Raw genomic sequence first — 25,016 nt, 5'->3', positions numbered from 1 at the left:
ATGGTATTTATGTTTAACTTTTTGAGGAACTGCCAGACTGTCTTCCCTAATGTCTGCACCATTTTGCATTCTCCCCAGTGGTGTATGAGGGTTTCGATTTCTTCCACCTCTTCCCCAGCACCTGTTGTTGTCCATCTTTTTGCTGCCTGCCATCCCAGTGAGTGTGAAGTGATTCTGTACTCGTTTTGAAATAATTTCTACCTTCTCTTGCCAATTAAAGCAGGTCGGCATCATCATCCCCATTTCACGCATAGATCAGCTGTCCCAGGTGGGAAGGAAATGTGTTCCAAGTCACAGAGGTGAATCTGTGACATGAACAACAGCGTTTAGAAAGAATGGGAAAGATGGCCTTGCTATTATCATTGAAGGGAATAAGGCAAGTTGCAGGATAATGTGTATACATAAACCCATCTGTGTTTTCAAAAACACATACTTCCATCAGAGTGGCAGAAATTTTAAAGATGAATACGTGGTGCTAATGAAGTTGCCTGGAAACAGAAACCCGTAAATAACACAGCTGACAGCATGGATTGTTTTCAAACCATTTTGGAAAGTAATATGACAATTACTAAAATTTTTAAAATATGCTGTACCTCGACATCTTTGTTGTTTTTTTTTTTTGACATCTAACTTTGAAAGTTGATCTGTAAAAAGTATAACAGCCACACAAGCTAAAGCATCATTTAGAAACCAGTTAACGTCTGTCAGTAGGAAAACAGTCTGCTAACTTGCGCTATAGCTGTACGCATGAAATATTGTTACAACTATTTTTTAAAATGGATTGTATATTTTTAATTATTTATTTTTAATTGGAGGATAATTGAACCCACCTTGGGGTCGAATCCTGGCTCTGCCACTTATCAGTTGTGTGGCTCTGGCCAAGTCACTTGACCTCCCTGCGTTTCAGTTTCCTTATCTGTAAAATGAAGCTAACGATGGTGCCTGCCTCAAAGGGTTTCTATGAGCATTAAATGAGATGATGTTTATAAAATGTTTAGTACACCGCCTGGTAACAGTAAATGCTAAATGTATTGACTCTTATTTTCTCTATTATTATTTCCAGTATTACGGTGCACTTATATGCTCCTTTCGTTTGATCCTCATAACCAGTAACCCCATAAGGTAAATCCTACTGGTGTCATTACTGCAGAGAAGGAAACCAAGGCTTAAACATTGAGGTCGCTAGCCAGATACCATGGCATCTGACTCTGGACCTTTTCTTTAAAGAATGTATTTGGTTTCACTGGTCTTAGCTGTGGCATGTGGGATCTTCAATCTATTCACGGCACGTGGGATCTAGTTCTCTGACCAGAGATCAAACCCACACCTCCTGCATTGAGAGCGCAGAGTCTTAACCACTGGGCCACCAGGGAAGTCCCCTGTAGGACACTTTAAAAAAAAAATTTATTTTACTAGAGTATAATTTACAATGTTGTGTCAATTTCTACTGCACAGCAAAGTGACTCAGTTACACATATGTGTGTGTATTTATATATATATTTTCTTTTTCAGATTCTTTTCCACTGTGGTTTATCACAGGATACTGAACACACTCCCTGTTGTATACAGTAGGTCCTTGTTTTTCCATTCTATGTGTAATAGTTTGCATCTGCTAGCTCCAGACTCCCACTCCTTCCCTTGCCCTCTTGGCAACCACAAGTCTGTTCTCTGTTTCATAGATAAGTTCGTTTGGGTCCTATTTTAGATTCCACATGTAATTGATATATGATATTTGACTTTCTCTGGCTGACTTCCTTCATTTTGTATGATAATCTCTAGCTCAATCTGCGTTGCTGCAAATGGCATTATTTCATTCTTTTTTTGGGTTCGAATAGTTCAGTTCAGTCGCTCATTCGTGTCCGACTCTTTGCGACCCCATGGACAGCAGCATGCCAGGCTTCCCTGTCCATCACCGAATCCCGGAGCTTGCTCAAATTCATGTCCATCGAGTCGGTGATGCCATCCAACCATCTCATCCTCTGTCATCCCCTTCTCTTCCTGACTTCAATCTTTCCCAATATCAGGGTCTTTTCCAAGGAGTCAGTTCTTTGTATCAGGTGGCCAAACTTTTGGAGTTTCAGCTTCAGCATCAGTCCTTCCAATGAATATTCAGAGTTGATTTCCTTTAGGATTGACTGTTTTGATCTTGCAGTCCAAGGGACTCTCAAGAGTCTTCTCCAACACCACAGTTCAAAAGCATCAATTCTTCAGTGCTCGGCTCTCTTTACAGTCCAACTCTCACATCCATACATGACTCCTGGAAAAAACACAGCTTTGACTAGATGGACCTTTGTCAGCAAAGTAATGTCTGCTTTTTAATGTGCTGTCTAGGTTGGTCATAGCTTTTCTTCCAAGGAGCAAACATCTTTTAATTTCATGGCTGCAGTCACCATCTGCAGTGATTTTGGAGCCCCAAAAAATAAAGTCTGTCACTGTTTCCATTGTTTCCCCATCTATTTGCCTTGAAGTGATGGGACCGGATGCCATGATCTTAGTTTTTTGAAGCTGAGTTTTAAGCCAACTTTTTCACTCTCCTCTTTCACTTTCATCAAGAGGCTCTTTCGTTCTTTGCTTTCTGCCATAAGCGTGGTGTCAGCTGCATATCTGAGGTTATTGCTGTTTCTCCCCGCAATCTTGATTCCAGCTTGTGCTTCATCCAGCCCGGCATTTCTCATGATGTACTCTGCATGTAAGTTAAATAAGTATTCCATTGTATATATGTACCACATCTTCTTTATCTATTCATTTGTTGATGGACATTTAGGTTGCTTCCTTGTCTTGGCTATTGCTGTTTTGAACATGGGGGTGTTTATTTCTTTTCAAATAATAATAATTTTGTCTGGATGTATGCCCAAGAGTAGGATTGCAGGATCATACGGCAACTCTATATTTAGTCTTTTTAAAAATATTTATGTATTTATTTAGTTTCATTGAGTCTTAGTTGCGACTCAAGGAATCTTCACTGGGTCATGCAATATTTTTCATCGAGGCATATGGACTTTCTAGAAGCAGTTCAAGGGTTTAGTTGCTCCTTGGAATGTGGGATCTTTGTTCCCTGACCGGGGATCCAACCCACATCCCATAAATTGCAAGGCAGATTCTTAACCACTGAACCACTAGGGAAGTCCCTATTTTTAGTCTTTTGAGGAGCCTCTGTACTGTTTTCCATAGTGGCTGCACCAACTTACATTCTTTGAGACACCTTTGACAGTGAAACTGGATGCTGATAATCACTGCCAGAACAAACAATGTAGCCTGGGCCCGCCCCTGGCAAGCCTCACCTATAGGACCTGAAGGACCTTGGATTATACTCTGAGTGAGCTGGGAAGGACTTGGTGTGTTCTGAGCAGGAGGTTGACGTGGCATGCCTTTTAGTGGGGTCACTCAGCTGCTGGACTGTAGGGTTTGAGGGTGGAGGCATACAGACCAGACAGAGGTGTGGTGGCCAGGACAAGGTGGAGGCCATAGAAGTGTCAGAAGAAGCTGGGTTTGGGTAGGTTTTGAAGGTTTAGATGAAGGGACCTGCTGATGCATTAAATGTGGGGAGAGGAATCCAGAATGATTCCAAGATTTGTGATCCGGGCAGTTGAAAGGCTGGAATTACAGTTACTGAAATGGGGAGGATGGGGAGGAGCAGGTTTGGCAGGAAAAATCAAGAGTTTGGTTTCAGGCCTGTTGAGTTGGAGATGTCTCTCTGGTCTCCAGGAGGGGGAGTGGATTCATCATTCAGAGACACAAAGGTGGACTTCAAGGGGTGTGCAGGGGCAGCTAGGGAAGCCGTCCTCATTCAGACGGGATTCCAAGGACTGGATGAGATTGGAGAGTAGGGGTGTGTAGACAGGTAACGGAAGGGGTTCCAGACTGAACCCCAAGGTGGGCTGGGCTGATGTGAAGGTAGGAGCAATGAAGGGTGCTATTAGCTAGAGGACCGAGCAGTGGCCGGAAGCGGGGCAGTGGGGCTTGCAGGGGTCATCGACTTCTACCTGGTACACGTCTGCACTCTGGCACTGGGAGAGGGTGGTGCTCACAGGCTACTTTCATTTTAGTGAAACGCTTCTGTGTTCCGGGTGGGAACCAAGGCAGGTGCCTGGGTGGGGCTCAGAGCTGGAGACAACCCAGCTTGCCCAATAAAAGCTATGACTCCTTGGGAGCAGTGACTCCCTTCCCTTCCCAGGCCCAGCAGCTCCACCTGCTTCCCAGAACACCTGCTCTGGATGCTCCTCCACCACGAGGTCTTCCTGGACTGAGGATCCTTCTCTGTGAACTCCAGGGGCCTCGCTGTACCCTGAATGGGTGAGGCAGACTGGGGCTGAGGAAGCAGGACTCACGGGGCTACCAGGACAACTGTGAACTTTGAAGCCAAACGGGACTAGTCTAGTTGGAATCCCAGTTGGGCCATTTACGGGATCTTGAGCAAATCTTATAAACTCTCTAACCTCAGTTTTATTATTTGAAGAATGGGGAGAGGAACATTTACCTTACAGGGTTAGTGTGTGTTGGATATTAATGAATGAAATATGCAGGGGTGGAGTAAACAATCAGTAAACAGTAGCTGGAGGCCCCTGGTGCTGAGGGAGCCATCTTTTATCCTGCCTACAGGGAGGAGATGTTGCTTTAATTCATTCACAGACCTAATTATTAATAATCTTCCTAAGTGAACAATGGGGTGGTGGTGGCGAGGCGAGTTGCCTGAGGCCCTGATAGGTTAAAGAACTTGCCCAAGGTCACACAGTTAGAAGTGAGGGGGCTGGGGCTCGATTCGATTCCAGACCTTCCCGGCTCCTGCCCTGGTTCTTCGCACAGAGCCGGGCAGAGCGGCTACCGTGTACATACTAGATGCTCAATAAATCCAGTAAGTGACCACGGTGCAGCATCCACTTTCCTTCCACAGGTCTCTTTTTAAGCTTCCTTCCCACTGTGAGCCATTTAGTATAACCCTTGCAACTCTAACAAGCTGATCCAAGAAGCCACTTCAAAATCAATATGAGACTGTGCCTTCTTTGTGCGAAGCCTGCGTGTGTTTTTGTGCGCTGGTGAGCTCCGAGGAAACTAGTGCTGTGCTCAGCCTGCTCAGGGGAATATTTGCATCTTACTCTCCAAATTGCCTACAACAGGCTCTTTGAAAGACGGAACACATATTCCCCTAAGACCTGGGAATGCTAAACAGTTAATAGATCCCCAAGGGTCTTCTGTGTTACTAGGATACTGACCGCTATCATGGGTCATTAAATATCAAAGTTTAAGCTCAGGAGGCCAAAAAAATAATCTCAGTTCTCTGTGCCTCACTTGTCTTCACAAGTACCCCAAGTGGGAGAATGTTCCAGAAACCATTTCAGTATCACGCAGGTGAAACGAGAGTTGCTTGGACCTAAAGTCTAAGATCTCAGAGGTCGTGATCACAGCAGGTCTTGGCTCGGTGGCCGCAAGCCCCCCTCCTAGTCTTTGGAGTGCGGTTGGGTCCTGGCTCCTCTCCAAAGCTCTCTCTCTCACTTTCTCCTTTTTCCAGAAGGATCCTCATTCTGTCCGGTTTGGAGCATGAACTCTTGAGTTCCTCTTTGGTCCCTGCTGGACCTTGATGTGTTGGCTTGCTGAGGTTCTTTTCTTTTGAAGATTTTTTTTTTTTAATGTGAATCATTTTTAAAGTCTTTATTGTTTGTTATAGTATCGCTTCTGTTTTATGTTTTGGTTTTTTGGCCTCGAGGAACGTGGGATCTTAGCTCCCGGACTGAGGGTACGAGCTAAGTCGCTCAGTTGTGTTCCACTCTTTGTGACCCTATAGACTGTAGCCCTCCAGTCTCCTCTGTCCATGGGATTCTCCAGGCAAGAATATTTCAGTGGGTTGCCATGCCCTCCTCCAGGGGATCTTCCCAAGCCAGGGATCGAACCCGCATCTTTTAAGTAGCTTCCTGACCAGGGATCAAACCTGCACCCCCTGCACTGGAAGGCGGAATCTTAACCACTGGATCACCAGGGAACTCACTCACTGAGATTCTTTAAGACACCCTGGGCACATGGATTCAGGTTGGGTGACCGTGCTTCTCAGCTCTGTTTTTGTTGTTCAGTTGCTAAGTTGTGTCTGATTCTTTGAGACCCCATGGAGCTCAGTGTCCTCAGCAAAAAGTGGGCAGAGTGAAGCCCCCACCCCCTTACATAGTGCCTTTCTGGGGACGTTTATCCTGGAAGTCTTTGCTGCCAGGGGAGCCGCTTGGACACCCTTAGCTTTCCACCCGCTCTGCGTGTCCTTGACATGCGGGGATTTCAGAACTCAGCCAGCCTCTCAGTAATTCCGTGCTGCCCCCATGTCTGTATACTGCTAGGGCTGGCTGTCCCTCTGTCCAGTGTGGTCTGTGGCTCAGAGGAGGAGAGTGTGGGGAACAGTTGGGGGGTGCAGGGTGAGGGCACAGCCTGGCTACAGGGTCTTGGAATGAAACTTTATCCTCTGGAGCTATTTGCGCATCTCTGGCCAGCATTCCTGTTATCCTGGCTATACATAGGCTAGACAGAGTAGTATAGATTGGTCCTGCTGGTCATTTCAACAGCAAATTTAGCCAATTTGGTGAGGCTAAGACAATGGCAATCTGTGAAACCGATAACATAGTGCCAGATTAACAATGTGGCTGTTTGGCCTGGGTTTCCAGGAAAGATGAACTGCGGCAGACATGCTGTTGCCTTGGTCAGACCACAGAGCCTGACTTTGGGTTCCGAAAGTTTGGTTGCTGACACATCAGATGATCAGTGGATTTCATCAGATTTTCAGTCTTCTACTCATTGCCCTTTCCCCTGTAGACCTGGAGCTGGTGTTTTCACTGTTCGAGATATAAAAACCCTATATTAATAGTTTACTTTTATATAAATTTATTTATTTTTTTTTTAATTGAAGGATAATTGCTTTACAGAATTTTGTTGTTTTCTGTCAAACATCAACATGAGTCAGCCATTTAATCAGCCATCGTAGAGGGTTTCATTGCATTTGTGAAGCTGAGAGTAGCCTGGGAGAGACTCTCTTGGGGTATTTAGTTCAGTAATGTCAGCGCTTATGGAGATATTTTAATAACTACACTGCAGCCCAGTGAGCAGAGTCTTATTTGTGAAGGTAGAAAACAGACAAGGTCAACCAAGTTTCTGCTTGGGTCCTTTCCCACCAATTCTAAATTCCTCCTTATTATCAAATATACTTACATTTGTTCATTTTTTGTAAGTTTTAAAATTAAAAAAAAAATTGACCATGCCATGTAGTGTGTGGAACCTTAGTTCTCTGACCAGGGATTGAACTGGCACCCCCTCAAGTAAAAAGTCAGAGTCTTAGCCACTGGACCACCAGGGAAGTCTCTGTTTGTTCATTTATTTTAAGAAGTTGTTGTTAACCCAGAGAAAAGGATATTTTTTCCTTCTGTCTGTCAATAGAATGTAGATAGATAGCCTAGCAAAGGAATATTTAATGTGCTTGTGGATATTTCTGTGAAAGTGAAAGTCGCTCAGTCATGTCCAACTCTTTGGGATCCCATGGACTATACAGCCCATGGAATTCTCCAGGCCAGAATACTGGAGTGGGTAGCCTTTTCCTTCTCCAGGGGATCTTTCCAACCTAAAGATTGAACCCAAGTCTCTTGCATTGCAGGTAGATTCTTTACCAGCTAAGCCACAAGGGAAGCCCTGTATATATAGATAAATGTTTTCTTAATAAAGATGTTTAGAGGACAAGCTATGGTAAAAATGATGAAAGTTATTTCAGTAAAATCACCAGTCATTCATTGAATGTCTTCATTTTTTTTAATGCCATTATTTACAAGCATATCTAGTGCAGTTGGATTTGTTCCTTAAAGTTGCTTTCTTTTGTACTTCAACCACTTTTTAGATCACCTACTGGAAAACATCATACAAAAGTAAGTTTGAATAAACATTTGAGTGTTATGCATTATAATAGACCAAGTTTATTTTTTACTTAAAATATTTATATTTATTTATTTGATTAATAATTAATTAAAAAATGTTTGCTCCTTGGAAGAAAAGCTGTGACCAACCTAGACAGCATATTAAAAAGCAGAGACATTACTTTGCCGACAAACGTCCGTCTAGTCAAAGCTGTGGTTTTTCCAGTAGTCATGTAGGGATGTGAGAGATGGACTACAAAGATAGCTGAGCACTGAAGAATTGATGCTTTTGAACTTTGGTGTTGGAGAAGACTCTTGAGAGTCCCTTGGACTGCAAGGAGATCAAACCAGTCAATCCTAAAGAAAATCAGTCCTGAATATTCATTGGAAGGACTGATGCTGAAGCTGAAACACCAATACTTTGCCACCTGATGCGAAGAACTGACTCATTTGAAAAGACCCTGATGTTGGGAAAGATTGAAGGCAGGAGGAGAAGGGGATGACAGAGGATGAGATGGTTGGATGGCATTGAGGATTCAATGGACATGAGTTTGAGCAAGCTTCAAGAGTTGGTGATGGACAGGGAAGCCTGGCATGCTGCAGTCCATGAGGTTGCAAACAGTCGGACACGACTAATCGACTGAGCTGAACTGATGTATTTGAGGACTTCCCAGGTGGTGCAGTGGTGAAGAATCTTCCTGCCAATATAGGAGACAGGGGTTCAATCCCTGGGTTGGGAAGATACCCTGGAGTAGGAAATAGCAACCCACTCCAGTATCCTTGCCTGGGAAAATCCCATGGACAAAGGAGCCTGGTGGGCTCAAATCCATGAGGCTGCAAAGAGTTGGACACAGCTGAGCAACTGATTAGCAGCAGCAGCATTTATTTATTTGGCTGCACTGGGTCTTAGCTGTGGCATGCGGGATCTAGTTCCCTGACCAGGGATTGGACTTGAACCTCTTGCATTGGGAGTGTGGAGTCTTAGCCACTGAACCACCAGGGAAGTCCCTCCCAAGGATATTCTAATTAATCCACACTCCCATCCTCCCCATATTCTGTGAAGTCTCTTAAGCATTATGGAGCTAACTCCATGGTGTATGTCTATACTTTCAGCTGTGTCTGCATTTATGTGCCCCTGCTTAAAAAATATGCCTCTCAGACAAGTCTCAGATACTTTTGTTTTAGGAATCATGGTCAATTATTGAGTTAAGCCATTTTCACATGGAAGATTCAGAAAATCCCCCGTGATGAGACTCCTCACTCCCCCTACCTGTTGTTCTAGTGAAACCACAGGAGTCTTACCCCCTTTGACACCATAGGGACACCCGGCCCAAGCTGAGGCTCTTTCCTGGGAATTTGTGTTCCGAGCGGAGACACACAGGGTTTGGAGCATTGTTAGCTGGTAGGGACTCCATCGCTGCCCTGGTTTGGCCTGCTTGTGTGCTTCTCCTGATTCTGTGGGCCACACTTGTAGTCTTTCCTGAGGTCACCTCGCGTCTAAGTTAGGAAGGGAGGGAGAGAAGGAGGGAAGACAGGCAGGCATACCTTTGATGCTAACTGAACATACTGTCTTGAGGAAGAGCCAGTTTTTCCAGTTCTGGATTTTGGCTCCCAACCCATCTCCGTTGTGGCCACGTTACATATTACAGTATGCGGCTTGCAGCCCATGCGACTTCCGGGGGAGTTCAAGACAGCCCAGATGGCCTCCACCCCCTGTACTATGTTGATGTTACAGAAACCTCAGCTTGCACTCACGGGTTCATAATGCTTGCTCTGAGCCTCCGTACCTGTCTCCCTGAGGACCAGTTTGTGGACTGCTGTTGGCACTGGGCTGCAGTTCCAGGGGCCCAGGCAATGTCGCCTCTCTCTGAGGCTGGGTTGTATTGAAGTTGCTTGTTTCCACACAGGCTGGTGGACTAGGACGTCACTGTCCCTGAGGAGGGCCCATCCTGGGTCCACTTGGAAGTTCTGTTCCCCCTCCTAACCTGTCACCGGGGAGGCGACTCTCAGGTGAACATGAGGTTCCCACCGTGTCTCTACCATGAGGGTGGCAGCCTGATCCCCGCCCCCTGGCCTGTCTCTGGAAGAACAGACAAACATTTAGGCAGTTTAAGAGAGTGGGTTTTCTTTTAGTATTTCTTTCTGGCTGCACTGGTTTTGTTGCTGCACGAGGTCCTTCTCTAGTTACGATGAGCGGAGGGCTAATCTCTAGGTGTGGTGCGCGAACTTCTCATTACCGTGTCTTCTCTCGTTGCAGAGCATGGGGGTCTACGAGCGTGGGCTTCCATAGTTGTGGCTCGTGGGCCCTAGAGCGTGCAGGCTTAAGTCGTTGCAGCTTACAGGCTCTATAGCTTTGGCTCAGAAGTTGTGACATAGGGACTTCTTTGCTCCTCAACATGTGGAATCTTCCCGGGCCAGGGTTTGAACCTGCATCCCCTGACTTGGCAGGTGGATTCTTATCCTCTGTGCTGCCGGGAGAATCCATTTTTAGCAGTTTAAAAGACAGTGCCTTCCGGAAAGAAGGCAGGGATTGGAACCTACACTTGCCCACCCGTGTTCAGAGCACAGTGGCCGAAGGTAGATATGACCCAGATGTCCATCAGCAGATGAACAGAGAAACAAAATGTGGTCCATCCATACGATGGGATGTGGTCCAGCCTGCACAAGGAAGGAAATTCTGACACATGATACCATGTGGATGAACCTTGAAAACATTAAGTGAAAGAAGGTCAAATATTGTATGATTCTACTTAAATGAGATGTCCAATGGTCAGATTCATAGAGACAGGAAGTAGCATGGTAATTCTAATTCCAACCGATTTACATGGTGGGAATATAATAATGAGACCTGGTTCCTGCCAGCATGGTGCTAATGGTCGGCCCTCTTCCAGAGTGGGTGCAGCCAGGTCCTCCCCCACCCAGGCTCCCTGTAGCCCACTGAATCCCACAGCCACAGGTGAGTATGGTGCTGTGATGTGGTGAGCATTGAGCCCTTGGCTCTAGCCTGGGCTTACCCAGGCTCCTCTTTGACATTGTTAGGCAAGTCCGTTAACTAGGCTGTGGGTCTCTGTGACCCGTCAGCAAGGTGAACACGACTCATAGTGTTGCAGAAACCAGTAATTGAGAAACCAAGCACCACATTCAGAGAGTTGGAAACTCAGGTTTATTACACCAGTGGGCTCAGAGGAGTTAACAGCCCAAGCTCTGAGCCCTGAACAAAGGGGTTACAGAGTTTTTATAGACCTACAATAGTGGGCAACACTAGCTGCTAATACACTTGTTTAAGCTAAGGGGTTTCACGGTTGGGAACAGCAGTCAAGATGGGGAAGGGGATGCCTAACCTTTAACCAGACAGGCGTGATTAAGCAGGCTTTCAGGGCTGGACAATTTCAAAGAGCAGGACAAGGGTGGCTGAGATAATCTCCAGTTCCTAGTATTGTTAAGTCCCCACTTTCTGAGACTAGGTGACCTACATGATCCAGACTTTATAAGGAGCAAGCTGAGTTTCAGAGGCAGAACGAGCAGGACGTTATGTAAAATTTTAACTTTTCCTCTTCAATAGGATCGGGATAAGAGAGATCGGGATAAGACAGATAAGAGAGCTCTGATCTGATGGATCCCATGGATGGATCTGGATGGTATGGGATGCCAGCTCGGGGCTGGGGATAGCACGTGGCGATGGCCTCCATCCTAAGTGTGGTATCACCCTTGGGTGATATTCCGGGCACAAGGAATGCAGGCCCCAGGTTCTCCGTTGGAGACCAGAGCAGCTGTGGGCATGCCCTTCTTCCCCACTCTTTGCTTTCCTTCCCAGGACAGGTTACAACAACCTCAGCTTGACTTTGGCAAGTCAGCTCCATCAGACCTTCCCCCCAGCAGCTGGCAGCCCTTCAGGTCAGACCCTGCATCTTCCTTGCCCTCAGGCTGATGGAGAAGAGAGAAGCGAGATGCTTGAAAGAGTTGTTGTTTTCAGCGGAGACACCTGGGGGGAGGGGCCTGCGTATCCTTGGCTCCAGGTACCAAACCAAGTCCCTCCATGGACCTTGAAAACTGTCTTAGCCTCAGGGTTCCTCTCTCTTCCTCCTTCCTTTGGATTCTGTTGTTTTCCCACTCAACAAACAAAGGATACTTGTTAGGAAATATTTTTTAACAATGAGCCGGGACTTCCCTGGTGGTTCAGTGGTAAAGAATCTGCCTGCCAATGCAGGAGACGTAGGTTCAATCCCTGATCTGGGAAGATCTACATGCCATGGCACAGTTAAGCCCATGCACCACAACTACAGAAGCCCAAGTGCCTAGAGCCCATGGTGGCTCCAAACGCCAGGGCTTCCGTGGGCCACATCAGGTCTTCAGGGAGGTCCTGTCTGCTGGGCTGACTCCAGGGTTTTCTTCTGTCTGTGTTGCCTCTCTTGAACTCTGGGATCCTAGAGACTGGTTCTCTGATCCCAAGAAATGTTAGTAGAGCACTTTGTCTGAGGTTCCCGCAAGTCTGGGAGATAGTCACAGGATCATGCCATTAGCTCCCGTGAACCCAGCTCCCCAGCATGCACGTGTCTGTCGTCTGCTTGTGCTCACCCTGCGTGGGGTGGGGCCCGAGCCCAGAGCAGGCACAGGAGGCCACAGACACATCAGTCCCTTCATTCACACGACGTCCATCCCAAGTGCACCTTGAGTGAGGGATGAGAAAGACTCCACTTCTACCTTTTTCTCCATCGCAACACTTAGCTGAGCTCCAAGGATATAACAGGTGCTCAGTAAATGCCTGGGGATTGGTTGGTTCATTGATTCATGCTCTTCCCAGTCTGCCGACTGCTTACCCTTGACCACCTCTGAACTCCCGCTTTTCTCCAAGACAGGAAAGGATTGTCCCTCTGCTTCTTCACGTTTAGAAGCTGGTCTGTGTCCCAGTCAGGAGGGATGACTGGACAAGACAGTCTCACCTGAGGAGTCCTCGTCCATGTCCACCCACCCAAGTTAAGTGGGTCTGGGCCCGTTTTAGAAACCCTGGACCCTGTTGTGTGTCCGTGTGCTGAGCTGCTTCAGTTGTCTCTGACTCTTTGTGACCCCATGGACTGTAGCCCGCCAGGCTCCTCTGTTCGTGGGATTTCCCAGGCGAGAGTACTGGAGTGGGTAGCCATTCCCTCCTCCAGGGGATCTTCCTGACCCAGGGATCAAATCCAAGTCTTTTACGTCTTCTGAATTGGCAGGCAGGTTCTTTACCACTATCACCACCTGGGAGGCCCCCCGGACCCTGTTACCTTTAGATTTTCCAGAAACCATCATATTTCATCAAGCGTCTTTGTCAAAACTCCCCCAGACAGAACTGTGTGTGTAGCTGTGACTGTGCTGTATAGACCTGGACGTGTACCCAAGGGCCTGAAAGGTTGTCAGTTCTGTTTTTTCCTTTGTCACGGTGATGGTGATGATGACAATGTCCCGGAGGTGCCCTGGGGCCTGGCCAGACCTTCAGGGAGGTCGATGTGGGTCAGTCCATGGCTGGAGGGTGGCAGAAAGTTACAGGGCGGGTCTGTGTGCAGGTACATCCTGTGCTCCCCAAGCAGAGCACAGAAGACAAAGGGCATTTGCTCCCTCCCTCCGTCTCCTTGCTTTATCCATCCCCTTAGAGCCTTTCACTCAGATCTGGGAGTCCAGGTGAGCAGGACATGGCAGCAGGGCTAAAGTGCCCAGCATGTCCCTGCACAGCTCCATCGCCCCCTTTGGGTCCCCTCAGGCAGCCCAGGTAGGGCGGTAGGGACAGTCCCTGGTGTCTGGTTGGCAAGCCCCCACCTACCCTGCTCATCCAGGCCCCGCAGCAGCTCCCGGCTGGTTCAGTTGGTTCGGCGGGATGCTGGGGGTGGTGAGAAGCTAGCTCGGCAGGGAGGAGGGGGCAGCTGGCTGTTTGACTCTGAGCACAGCATCTGGAGCGGGCGGCAGGTGGGGAGGGGAAGAGGCTCTTTGGGGCCCTTCCTGTATCTCTGCTTATCAAATCAGAGGGTCTGGGGAGACTTTGGGGCCCCACGCATCTCCCATCCCATACCCCCTTCCCATCCGTACACCTGAGCTCCGAGAGAGCATGACCCATGGCTGCTGCATGGCTTGCCCTTGTGTTGAGAAGCACGAGGCTCAGAGACCAGGGCAAGGGTAGCAGGCCTGTGTGCAGATGCTTTCTGTCCAGTTTTCCAGCTCTTCGGGGTTGTTTGGGTCTTTCTGGGCTTCCCTGGTAGCTCAGATGGTAAAGAATCCGCCTACAATGCAGGAGACCCCAGTTCAGTCCCTGGGCCAGGGAGATCCCCTGGAGAAGGGATAGGCCATCACTCTATTATTCTTAGGCTTCCCTGGTGGCTCAGTGCCACGAGGTGGCTCTGTCTGCAATGTGGGAGACCTGGGTTGGGAAGATCCCCTGGAGAAGGGAATGGCTACCCACTACCATATTCATGCCTGGAGAATCCCCATGGACAGAAGAGCCTGGGGTCGCAAATAATCAGACACGACTGAGCAACTAAGCAAGCAGGCATGGCTATTTTGGGGCTTGTTTGGGGAGGTGTTACTGGCTAAATTGGAGGGGCGGGGAGCTAGTGGGGGAGGTGTGGGGGTGAGTAAGAAGCGATGGTGATGGTGGTGGCAGAATTGGATCAGATTCTCAAGTGTGTCCCCTAGAGAGCGTGGAATTTAGGATTCAGGGTTCAAACCCTACCTGCTATCCCTGTGACTTCAGTGAGGTTTTTGTCCTCTAAGCCCTGTTTTCCTCTAGGCTTGTTGTCCTGAATAGAGTCATCTATATTTCTTTTACCATAAACATAAGTACGTGTATGACCCGTACATGCTAAGGTTGCAGTAATAATCGTTCCTCTTGCATCAGGTCCCCGGGGTGTCACGACTGGAAAGGAAAGGCAGTGTCTTTGCCGTCTGAGACTCTCTCCCAGGTGACAGTCCCTGGCTCCACCCCTGGCTGTCTGTGCCACCTTGGGTTTCTGGTGGCGCCCGGGGCCTGCTGGCGTCCAGCCACAGCAGCTTTGCTCTGCAGGGCCCATGTGACTGGCCCTCAGGTGCACGCCAAGGTCAGAGTCAGTCTTGCTTTCTGGTCCCGGGAAGCAGTGCTGGTTCCCAGCCTTGGTGGAGCCGTGCCCAGGCGTCACGACCTCCCATCCCCTGGACAGCCTGCTGTTCTCCGGTGGGACGAGGGCTCTTTCTCTGCTTGGCTCCTCCAGGGTTCATCACCTTGTCTCTGTACAGATGCTGAGCTTCTTAGCAAATCGTCTGTGTTCACCTCGGGTCTTTGGGTCCTTTACCCGCCCTCCTGGCTCGTCCTTCAGCCCCGCCTTCCTGCGACCCTCGAGGCTCAGGCCTTCCCGTCTTACAAAGTGTATCTTAGCTCAGGGCAGACGCCAGCCCATTACAGTGCGGCCCTGCCCAGGCCGGAGGTGGTCCATCACCCCTGCCTGCCGGATGCACACCCCCCGCCATGCTTGCCCCTCTCCTTTGACTCCCGTCCTCCCCATCTCAGGGATGGCAACTCCAGTTTTCCAACTGCCAGGGTGCAAATCCGGAATCATTTTTTAAAACTGGAATTTAATTGTTTACAATATTGTGTTAGTTTCTGCTGTACAAGGAAGTGAATCAGCCATATATATATATATATATATATACCTGTAATCCGCTCCCTCCTGAGCCTCCCTCCCTCCGCACCCCCCTTCCCACCCCTCTAGGGCATCACAGAGCGCCAGGCTGAGCTCCCTGTGCCATACAGCAGCTCCCCACTAGCTCTGTTTTACACGTGGTCGTGCACACGCCGCGCTGCTCTGTCCCTGTGTCCCATCCTCCCCTTCCCCTGCTGTGTCTGCAAGACCGTTCTCTGCATCTGCGTCTCTAGGCCTGCCCTGCAAGTAAGTTCATCTGTGCCATTTCTCTAGATTCCTCGTATATGTATTAATATAGGATATATTTTTTTTCTCTTTCAGACTTACTTCATTCTATATGACAGACTCTAGGTCCATCCACGTCTCTGCAAATGACCCTATTTCATTCCTTTCAGTGGCTGGGTACTATTCCATTGTGTTTGTGAACCGCATCTTTTTTAACCATTTATCTGTCATTGGATATTTAGGTTCTTTCCATATCCTGGCTATGGTAGATGAAGCTGCAGTAAACACTGGGGTACATGTGTCCTTCTGAATCGTGGTTTTCTCGGGATATATGCCCAGTCGTGGGATTGCTGGGTCATACGGGAGTACTGTCATATGGTCATATGGGAGGACTTCCCTGGTGGGTCAGAGGTTAAAGCATCTGCCTGCAATGCGTGAGACCTGGGTTCGATCCCTGCGTTGGGAAGATCCCCTGGAGAAGGAAATGGCAACCCACTCCAGTATTCTTGCCTGGAAAATCCCATGGACAGAGGAGCCTGGTGGGCTACAGTTCACGGGGTAGCAAAGAGTCAGACACAACTTAGCAACTTCACTCAAGGGAGTACTGTGGTTGGTTTTTTCAAGGGAACCTCCATACTGTTTTCCATAGTGGTTTGCATTCCCACTGATGGTGCAAGAGGGTTCCCTCTGAGTCATTCTTGATTCCTCTCCCCATGTCCAGTCCATCAGCTGAACCTTCACCAACGACCAGATCTGTCTGAGCAGCCAGGAGCTGCCTCTCTCCCTCATGGGAACATCTCTGCGGACCACGTGACAATACCAGCAAGAAACTCAGACCAGAGACCAGGAGAAACGAATGCAAGTTTCAGATCTGCCAAAAGTGCATGTGTGCTAAGTCACCTCAGTCGTGTCCAAGAAGAGCCTGGAGGGTTACGGTCCACGGGGTTGCAAAGAGTCAGACACAACTGAGCAACACGTGACCAATGTTGAAATATTGAGCTGCAATGTGTTAACTGCTTGTTGTGTTCCAGACACCGAGTCCTTTACACGGACGATCTTATTCACTGTGTGACTTCACTTTTGTGTCCTTTCATCTCTAAGGAAGATGACAGTTCACAGGGAGGTGGTGAGGATTCAGTGAAATAATGCACATGAGAGTTTTTTTGGGGAAAAAAAAAAGATAATAAAGGACCGTGGGCTGCGCATATGCCGTATTTTCACCAAAGAGATGAAGAGATGATCTCTAGGCCTTTGAAGAGTCCATGCTGTGCAGGGGAGGGGTGTTGGCAGCTTAGGGGCTGATGCTGAACTTGATAGCCCAGATCTGTGAGGGCAGAATGTGAGGCCCGAATGTGAGGCCCGTTGTTGGTGTTTGTCTGTCACCTGAGATCGGGGTGTCTGTCTCCTGGCACAAATGTGACACCTGGTGCAGGAGAGACAGGCCCTGGCAGCTGGCACTCTGGCCGGGAGTGGGAGTTCACTTAGCTGAGGGCAGGTGACAAATGTCAGTAGTTGAATTGGCACATTCTTTAGCTCCTGGTCCCTGCAGAGAGGCTGATCAGGGCTGAGGACTCTACGAGCAGAGGGAACACAGGAAAAGCCCCGCACAGTGCCTGATGCCTACTATGGACTCAGTGAATATTAACAGGGGTGGAGGGTAGGGGGGAATAGGTGGAGGGGTGCAGGGAGCAGCCACGCAGCAGAGAGGAGACTGTCTGTACCCTTACCACAGAGTCACTGCTGGCCTGCAGTCTGCCTGCTCTGTACGGAGAGGAGACAGCAGCCACTGGCTGTCTGTAGTTTGCAACATTCTGAAGTGGCTGAGTTCATGTCTTCAGCAGCTGTTGTTGGAGGAAGGAGTGTTAACTGTGTCCAGCCGCACACCAGGCCTGACGGACATCACTGGCTCCTCGTGGCATTCCTGTGGGGCAGGTGTCATCACCCCCACCAGCCGGGGGAGGAAACCAGGCCAAAGAGCTTCAGCTAGTTGCTCATGCGATCCGACCACCGTTTCTCATGGAGAAAAGCCAGAGACACCTTTCTGACTCCAGAGCCTTCTTGTCTTTTCCATACTGTGACATCTGCAAAGAGCATTTCCTGCTCCTTGAATTGCTAACCTGGGCTGTTGACTGTCTCGCTCCAGGTATTTCAAAGCCATGTACCTAATGGGGCCCTGTGTCTGTGACCCAGGCAGGGCCCAGTTAGGTTTAACCACTGGCCTCCCCTCCCCTCAGTGTATTTGTCCTTGTTCACTGGGAAACCCACCTCTTACCCTCTTTTAAAGAGAAATAAAGGGACTTCCCTGGCAGTCCAATGATTAAGACTCCACACTTCCACTGCAGAGGATGCAGGTTTGATCCCTGGTCAGGGAACTAAGATCCTGCATGCCATGCAGTGCAGCCAAAGAAAAAAAAAGAAGCAAAGGAGACACTTGTTGGTGTCCCCAGACTTTTGGACTCAGTGGGAGGAGAGGGTGGGAGGAGAGAATAGCATTGAGATATACACATTCAGTTCAGTTCAGTCGCTCAGTCGTGTCCAACTCTTTGCGACCTCATGAACTGCAGCACACCAGGCCTCCCTGTCCATCACCAACTCCCGGAGCCTACCCAAACTCATGTCCATTGAGTCGGTGATGCCATCCAACTATCTCATCCTCTGTTGTCCTCTTTTCCTCCTGCCCTCAATCTTTCCCAGCATCAGTTCAGTTCAGTCGCTCAGTCGTGTCTGACTCTTTGTGACCCCATGAACTGCAGCACGCCAGGCCTCCCTGTCCATCACCAACTCCCGGAGTCCACCCAAACCCATGTCCATCATGTCGGTGATGCCATCCAGCCATCTCATCCTCTGTCATCCTTCTCCTCCTGTCTTCAATCTTTCCCAGCATCAGGGTCTTTTCCAATGAGTCAGCTCTTCCCATCAGATGGCCAAAGCATTGGAGTTTCAGCTTCAACATCAGTCCTTCCAATGAATACCCAGGACTGGTCTCCTTTAGGATGGACTGGTTGGATATCCTTGCAGTCCAAGGGACTCTCAAGAGTCTTCTCCAACACCACAGTTCAAAAGCATCAATTCTTAGGCGCTCAGCTTTCTTTATAGTCCAACTCTCACATCCATACATGACCACTGGAAAAACCATAGCCTTGGCTAGACGTACCTTTGTTGGCAAAGTAATGTCTCTGCTTTTTAATATGTTGTCTAGGTTGGTTATAACTTTCCTTCCAAGGAGCAAGCGTATTTTAATTTCATGGCTGCAATCACCATCTGCAGTAATTTTGGAGCCCAAAAAATAAAGTCAGCCACTGTTCCACTGTTTCCCCATCTATTTGCCATCAAGTGATGGGACCGGATGCCATGATCTTAGTTTTCTGAATGTTGAGCTTTAAGCCAACTTTTTCAGTCTCCTCTTTCACTTTTATCAAAAGGCTCTTTTGTTCTTTGCTTTCTGCCATAAGGGTGGTGTCATCTGCATATCCGAGGTTATTGATATTTCTCCTGGCATATTACCATATGTAAAATAGATGACCCATGCGAGTTTGGTGTATGATGCTGGGCACCCAAAGCTGGTGCTTTGGGACAACCTAGAGGGATAGGGCAGGGAGGGAGGTGGGAGGGGTGTTGAGGATGGAGGAGACACATATATGCCTGTTCATACATGATTCATACATTCATACATGATTCATACTGATGTATGGCAAAACCCATCACAATATTGTAAAGTAATTATCCTCCAATTAAAGTAAATAAATACTTTTTTAAAAAAGAGAGACAGAAGTAGAGCCAGGCACAAGTTAAAGGTGACAGACAGATTGAACTCGAAACTGTCACAGTATGGGAGAAAGACCATGGTATAGAGCTAAGCTCAGTTGCAAAGACAGCAAAGGCAGCCGGGGATTCACAGCGCATAGGCAGAGTGAGGGGTCAGCGGATGGGAAGTGACCAGGAGGAGCCATCAGGCTGGGGGATTCTTGCCAGCAAAGCCTAACAGGACCCTGGCTACCTATCAGGTTCAACTATCAAGGATAGGGGGAATTCTGTAAGCAGACTTAACAGGATTCTTCCTAAAACCTGGGTGGGGCAGGCCAAGGACAGGGCCCAGGGACAAGGCCTAGTCAAAAAGAGAGCTCAGAGGAGCCCATCCAGAGTTTGGTCCAGGAGCAGGTGTTCCTTGTCCCTTCCCAGCAAACACAAGGACAGGGCACGATGAGATCACAGTGAGAGTCCATTGACCACAGGGCAAGTCATCTCGCCTTCTGTGTGACTTCCAGGAGCCAGAGAATTTGGCTGGAACTGAAGACAAGTCTGGGAAAGAATGTGGGTGTGAGACACACAGGAACCCCTGTGTGTGAGAATGTGGTGCATTGTGTTTTCAGAGTTGTGTTCTCATGCCTGTGTCTACAAGGAGATGGTCTTCAGTCACCGCACAGAGTCAAGGAACAGGTGACCCAATCGTCCCCAGGCAGAGACAAGGCAGTGCCTGTCCACCCTCCCCTCCCACGGTGTGAATCACATGTCCCCTAGGCCCCCTGCCCCAGCCACTAACCCAGAGCCCCCGGGGCCTAGGCAGAGACGGGGCTCCATCATTAGTGGTGTCTGAGCGGGGTTAGTGGGGGACAAGCATCTCTCCTGTGAGCTCGTGCAGAAAGTCAGGACCAGCTCCGGAACATTCTTCCTCCTTTTGCCCCCCTCCCCTGTCCTCATCTCACATCACCAGCCCCAGAATCCTGCTTCCCTAAAACATCTCTCTGCGTTGAACTAGTATGACCTGTTTCCGCCTGCCAGCTAGCCCGCCATGGAAACAGCAGAGACCTTGATGCGGTGGGATAAACCTGCAAAAGTCTCAATAAACACAACAGCAGCAGATGGCTAATGTCTGCATAGAAACCCAGGGGCACCAATCTCCAGCTAAGACCTCTGCCTGCCAGATTCCCCACAGTCTTCCCCAGACAGCATCCCCAGGAGAAAATGTAGGCTGGACGAGGAAAGACTGGCCAGTGAGATAGACAGGCTGTCTGGGCTGACCCTGGCTTTGCAACAACAGTGGACTCTGTGACCTTCAGCTCTCGGCGTCTCTTTCCCCATCTGTGCAGTGGGGTAATCAGACCTGGCTCATCTCCCCAGGTTCTGCAAGGCTCAGATGAGATCATGCCTTGGAGGTGCAAAGGAAACCCTGAGGGGCCACCCCCAGAATGTAATTGGGCAAGAAAAGCCCCCACTGCACCCCACTTTCCAGCTCCCTCTCCCAGAGTCACTCACACACACACCTGGGCAAAATGCTGGTGTCTACCTGCTGTGGCCTGTGTTTGTGGGCTGTGCTCTTTCCTCTGTGTCTGCTTGGCTGGCGGTGTCTCTATCAATGCTGGTGTGGAGGTCCTAGGATGCTTCGGCCTCTGGGCAGCTCTTGGCTCCTAGGGGCCAGTGATGCCAGTCTCACTCTCATGCAGCACCCGCTGTGGTGTCCTGGGGGGTCATTTAAAAAACATTTATGTATTTGCTTTTTTGGCTGTGCTAGGTCTTAGTTGTGATACACGGAATCTTTAGTTACAGCATGGGAACTCTTAGTTGCGATAGGTGGGATCAAGTTCCCTGACCAGGGATAAAACCCTGGCCCCCTGCATTGGGAGCATGGAGTCTTAGCCACTGGACCCCCAGGGAAGTCGCTGTCCTAGGGGCATCTTGAGGAAGCTGTTGCAGAGGTTCCTGCACCTTTGCAGCGAAGTGGTTTCCGTTCGAACTATAGTGGTTGCCCCGATCCATGACATGACTTCACTTTTAATGTTCCCATTACCCAGGGTCAACCACAGTCTGAAAATATTAAATTGAACATTCCAGAAATGAGCGATTCATAAGCTTTCAGTTGTGTGCTGTTCTGATCAGTGTGATGAAATCTCTCACTGTCCAGTCCTGTCCTGCCCAGGAGGTGGGCCACCCTCTTTCTCCCCCACATCCCACCCTTGGTCTCCTAGTGGCCATCTCGGCAATCAGACTGTCCTAGCATCGCACTGCTTGTGTTCGAGTGACTCTTACTCTACTTAATACTGTCCCTGAAGTGCAAGAGTAGTAATGCTGGGGATGTGAATTTGCCAAAGCGAAGCCTTAACGTGCTGCCTCCTTTTGACCACGCCATGTGGCCTGTGGGATCTTAGTTCCCCAGAGCAGGGATCGAACCTGTGCTCCCAGTAGTGGAAGTGCAAAGTCTTAACCACTGGACCACCAGGGAAGTCCCTTAAGTGCTTCTTTTAAGTGAAGAGGTGAAACCTAATAAAGAAAAAAAAAATCATATACTAAGGTTGCTAAGATCTACAGCAAGAGCAAATCTTCTACTCCTGAAATTGTGAAGAAGGGAAAAGAAATTTGTACTGGTTTTGCTGTCAAACCTGAAACTGCTCAAGTTATAGCTTCAGTGTGTGATAAGTAAGTGCTCAGTTAAGATGGCAAAGGCATTCACTTTGTACAGTAAAATATTTTGAGACAGAGTGACTCATATAACTTTTATTACGATACACTGTATTATTGTTCTATTTTACTTTTCATATTGTTAATCTCTCACCGTGTCTAATTAAACTTAATCATAGGTGTGTAGGAATAAACAGCATATATATGTAGTTTGATACTATGTGTGGTTTTAGGATATCTGCTGGGGGGGGGTCTTAAACGTACCCCTCATGGACAGGAGGTCGACTGTGTTTGCTGCCCAGATAACTGGGGTTCCATTTCCTCACCTGAAATGAGGACTAGGGGGTCTTGTTTTTTTTCTTGGCTGCACCGAGTTTTAATTGTGGCATGTGGGATCTAGTTCCCTGACCAGGGATCAAGCCCAGGCCCCCTGCACTGGGAGCCCAGGGTCCCAGCCACTGGACCCCCTGGGAGGTCCTAAGTAGGTGGTCTTGAAAGCCTCTCCCAGCTCCTGGAAGCCTGTGATTCTGGCTCATGTTTCCACATATCAAAGTCTCCGTCCTGCTCACCTGGGAGCGGCCCCAGGCCCCCGTGGACATCAGTGCTGATGGCTGAATTCTGACTCTCCCACCCCATCCTCGGCAGCCCCTCTGCGTGATGGTGAATGCGTGCGTGTCCCCTCGTTCTCACTGTGGTGTGGCTGTGACCTTCTCAGGTTGTGCATGAGGGCACAGGCGTCAGCCGGCTCATAGCCTCCTGGTCAGTCCGGGAGGAGCCGGTCCTCGAATCTCACGACTCCGGCTGTTGCTAGATCCGATTGGTGGGCGCCAGGTCCTGGATCACCCTTTCCTGCCCCCACCCCTAGCTCTGGCCCATCCAGCTGCCCAGCAACTAGCAGTGGGCAGGGGGAGGGCCTCTCAGTCAGACAACCCCGCCGGCTCCCTGGCTTGGAGGAGGGAAAGTTGCGGAGGGAAAAAGCTTAGCTCCACCGTCCTGTGAGACTCTTCCTTGGTTTTTGGGCGAATTAGGCCTGGAGAGGCAGCCTGTGGTGGTCACCGCGGCAGGACAAAGCTCCGCTTTCACCCGGCCTGGCTCCCTCTCTGACTTAGGAAAGACAGCAAATCCCAACAGGAGATGAGCTCATGTCCTCGCTTTCTGCCATGTTGACCTTGGCCAAGGTGTAACTGTCTCCCAGCACCCCCACCCCCACAGCCAGCCGTGAGGAGCAGCAGAAGGAATACCATTCCCTCAGTTTTCCTGCCCTGAGTCTCACGGATATATGCGGTCTTCAGGTCATACTGACCTTGTTCCTCTCTTCCTCTTTCCCCTCCTCAGGGTACGGCAGCTGGAGGGAGCTGGCCAAGGCTCTGGCCAGCAGAAACATTCCGGCTGTGGACCCGAATCTGCAGTTCTACCGTCCCCAGAGGCTGGGCCCCAAGGTACGTGGCAGGGTCAGCTGTCCCCTTGCTGCTGCCTTAACTCGGGTCCCCCACCCACCCACCCACATAGCCCTGAGGGCATCCTCCACTTTCCTGTGTTAGGAGAGGCAGAGCAGAGGGACGCCCTGGATGGCAGACTGGCATCCTGGGCTCTCCTACCTTGTGGGTAGAGATATCCATCCTGCCTTCCCTCCTCAAAGCCTTTATTATGTCTTCAAGATGCCCAAGTCTGAGCTGTCCAGGGATGTGGCCTCCATCTCTGCAAGAGCAGGGGCTGGAGGAAGGACCAGCACGTCTCGCCTCCTGCTAGGATGACTGGGCTGGTCCTCCAGTCACAATCCCGGATGCTGGCAGCCAAGAGTCACAGATGATGTGGTAGACGGACACCCCTCCCTGAAAATAGCTGCAAATAATGGAGCATTTTCCTGATAGTGTTTCTTGGGCTGCTGGTCCCCAGAAGCAGCTCTGGGTGGGGGTTTGGGAACTCAAGGCCAGTTCAGCTTGGAGCCATAAGGTTGAGCTTCTGAGCCTAGAATAGATACTGCCCCCAGGGCTGGACCAGAGCCTAACTGACCCCATGGACCTACAGGGTAGGGAAGAGTTAGGGTGTCCCCAGGGGGACAAATGTTAGGATAAATGAATTGCACCCTAAGGGGGTGTAGAGGAAGAGGGAGGCAGGGTCCCTGTCCTCAGGAGAGCCTGGTCTAATTAGAAAAGAATGCTTTTGGTATGGGAAGACTGAGAAAAGTCAGGAAAGCAGAAACATCCCAGAAGTATACATTGGAGGTGTGTTGGTGAGGGACAGTGTGTGGACCAGAAATAGGAATGTCCTTAAGTTGACAAGCTTCTGACAGCAGGACTATGTCTCTTGACCCTCTGCATCCCCTCAGGCACATTCAAGGGGCCCCGGTCCTATTGCCCCCTTCATATTCCCACCAAGTTCATTCTTCTCTGTTCTGCCAGGACCCAGGCTCAGCACGTGGTGGGAGTGGAAACAGCAGCTACCTGAAGTGGAATAAGCCGGTGCCCTGGCTCTCAGAGGTGAGGCTGCTCCTTGAAAGGCAGGGTTAAAAAAACAGTGTTGATATTAGTAGGTCACTCCAGAGGCCACAGAGCATTTTATTCTAGTGGTTATTATTAAAGTTTTTCATCTAGGGGCTTCCCTGGCGGTCCAGTGGTTAAGACTCTGCACATCCACTGTAGGGGGTTTGGGTTCGATCCCTGGTTGGGGAACTAAGATCCCACATGCAGCTCAGTGCAGCCAAAAAAAAAAGTTTTTTGTTGTCTAATTTGAAGAAAAAAGTTAGAGTTCCAGGCTCATTGAATTTTCTTCCTTAACTAACATAGAGAAGTGGTTATTATTAAAGTTTTTCACCTAGGGGCTTCCCAGGTGGCGCAGTGGTAAAGAATCCACCTGCCAATGCAGGAGGTTCAATCCCTGGGTTGGGAAG

The 25,016-nt window shown here is 49.2% G+C and overlaps 1 protein-coding gene across 1 annotated transcript in view; it reads left to right on the top strand.

Annotated features, from left to right (window-relative positions):
• Nucleotides 1-25,016, top strand: part of B4GALNT3 (beta-1,4-N-acetyl-galactosaminyltransferase 3) — a 95,449-nt gene that overhangs the window by 48,527 nt on the left and 21,906 nt on the right. Inside the window, exons 2-3 of the mRNA XM_055568333.1 lie at nucleotides 23,462-23,565; nucleotides 24,529-24,606. Of these exons, the coding sequence (XP_055424308.1) occupies nucleotides 23,462-23,565; nucleotides 24,529-24,606 (182 nt within the window). The remainder of the gene's footprint in view (nucleotides 1-23,461; nucleotides 23,566-24,528; nucleotides 24,607-25,016) is intronic.

The sequence above is a fragment of the Bubalus kerabau genome, chromosome 1 (assembly GCF_029407905.1).
Source record: "Bubalus kerabau isolate K-KA32 ecotype Philippines breed swamp buffalo chromosome 1, PCC_UOA_SB_1v2, whole genome shotgun sequence".
NCBI classification, from domain to species: Eukaryota; Metazoa; Chordata; class Mammalia; order Artiodactyla; family Bovidae; genus Bubalus; species Bubalus kerabau.
The sequence above is the reverse complement of the archived record's forward strand: the minus strand, read 5'-3'. Positions and strand labels throughout refer to the sequence as shown.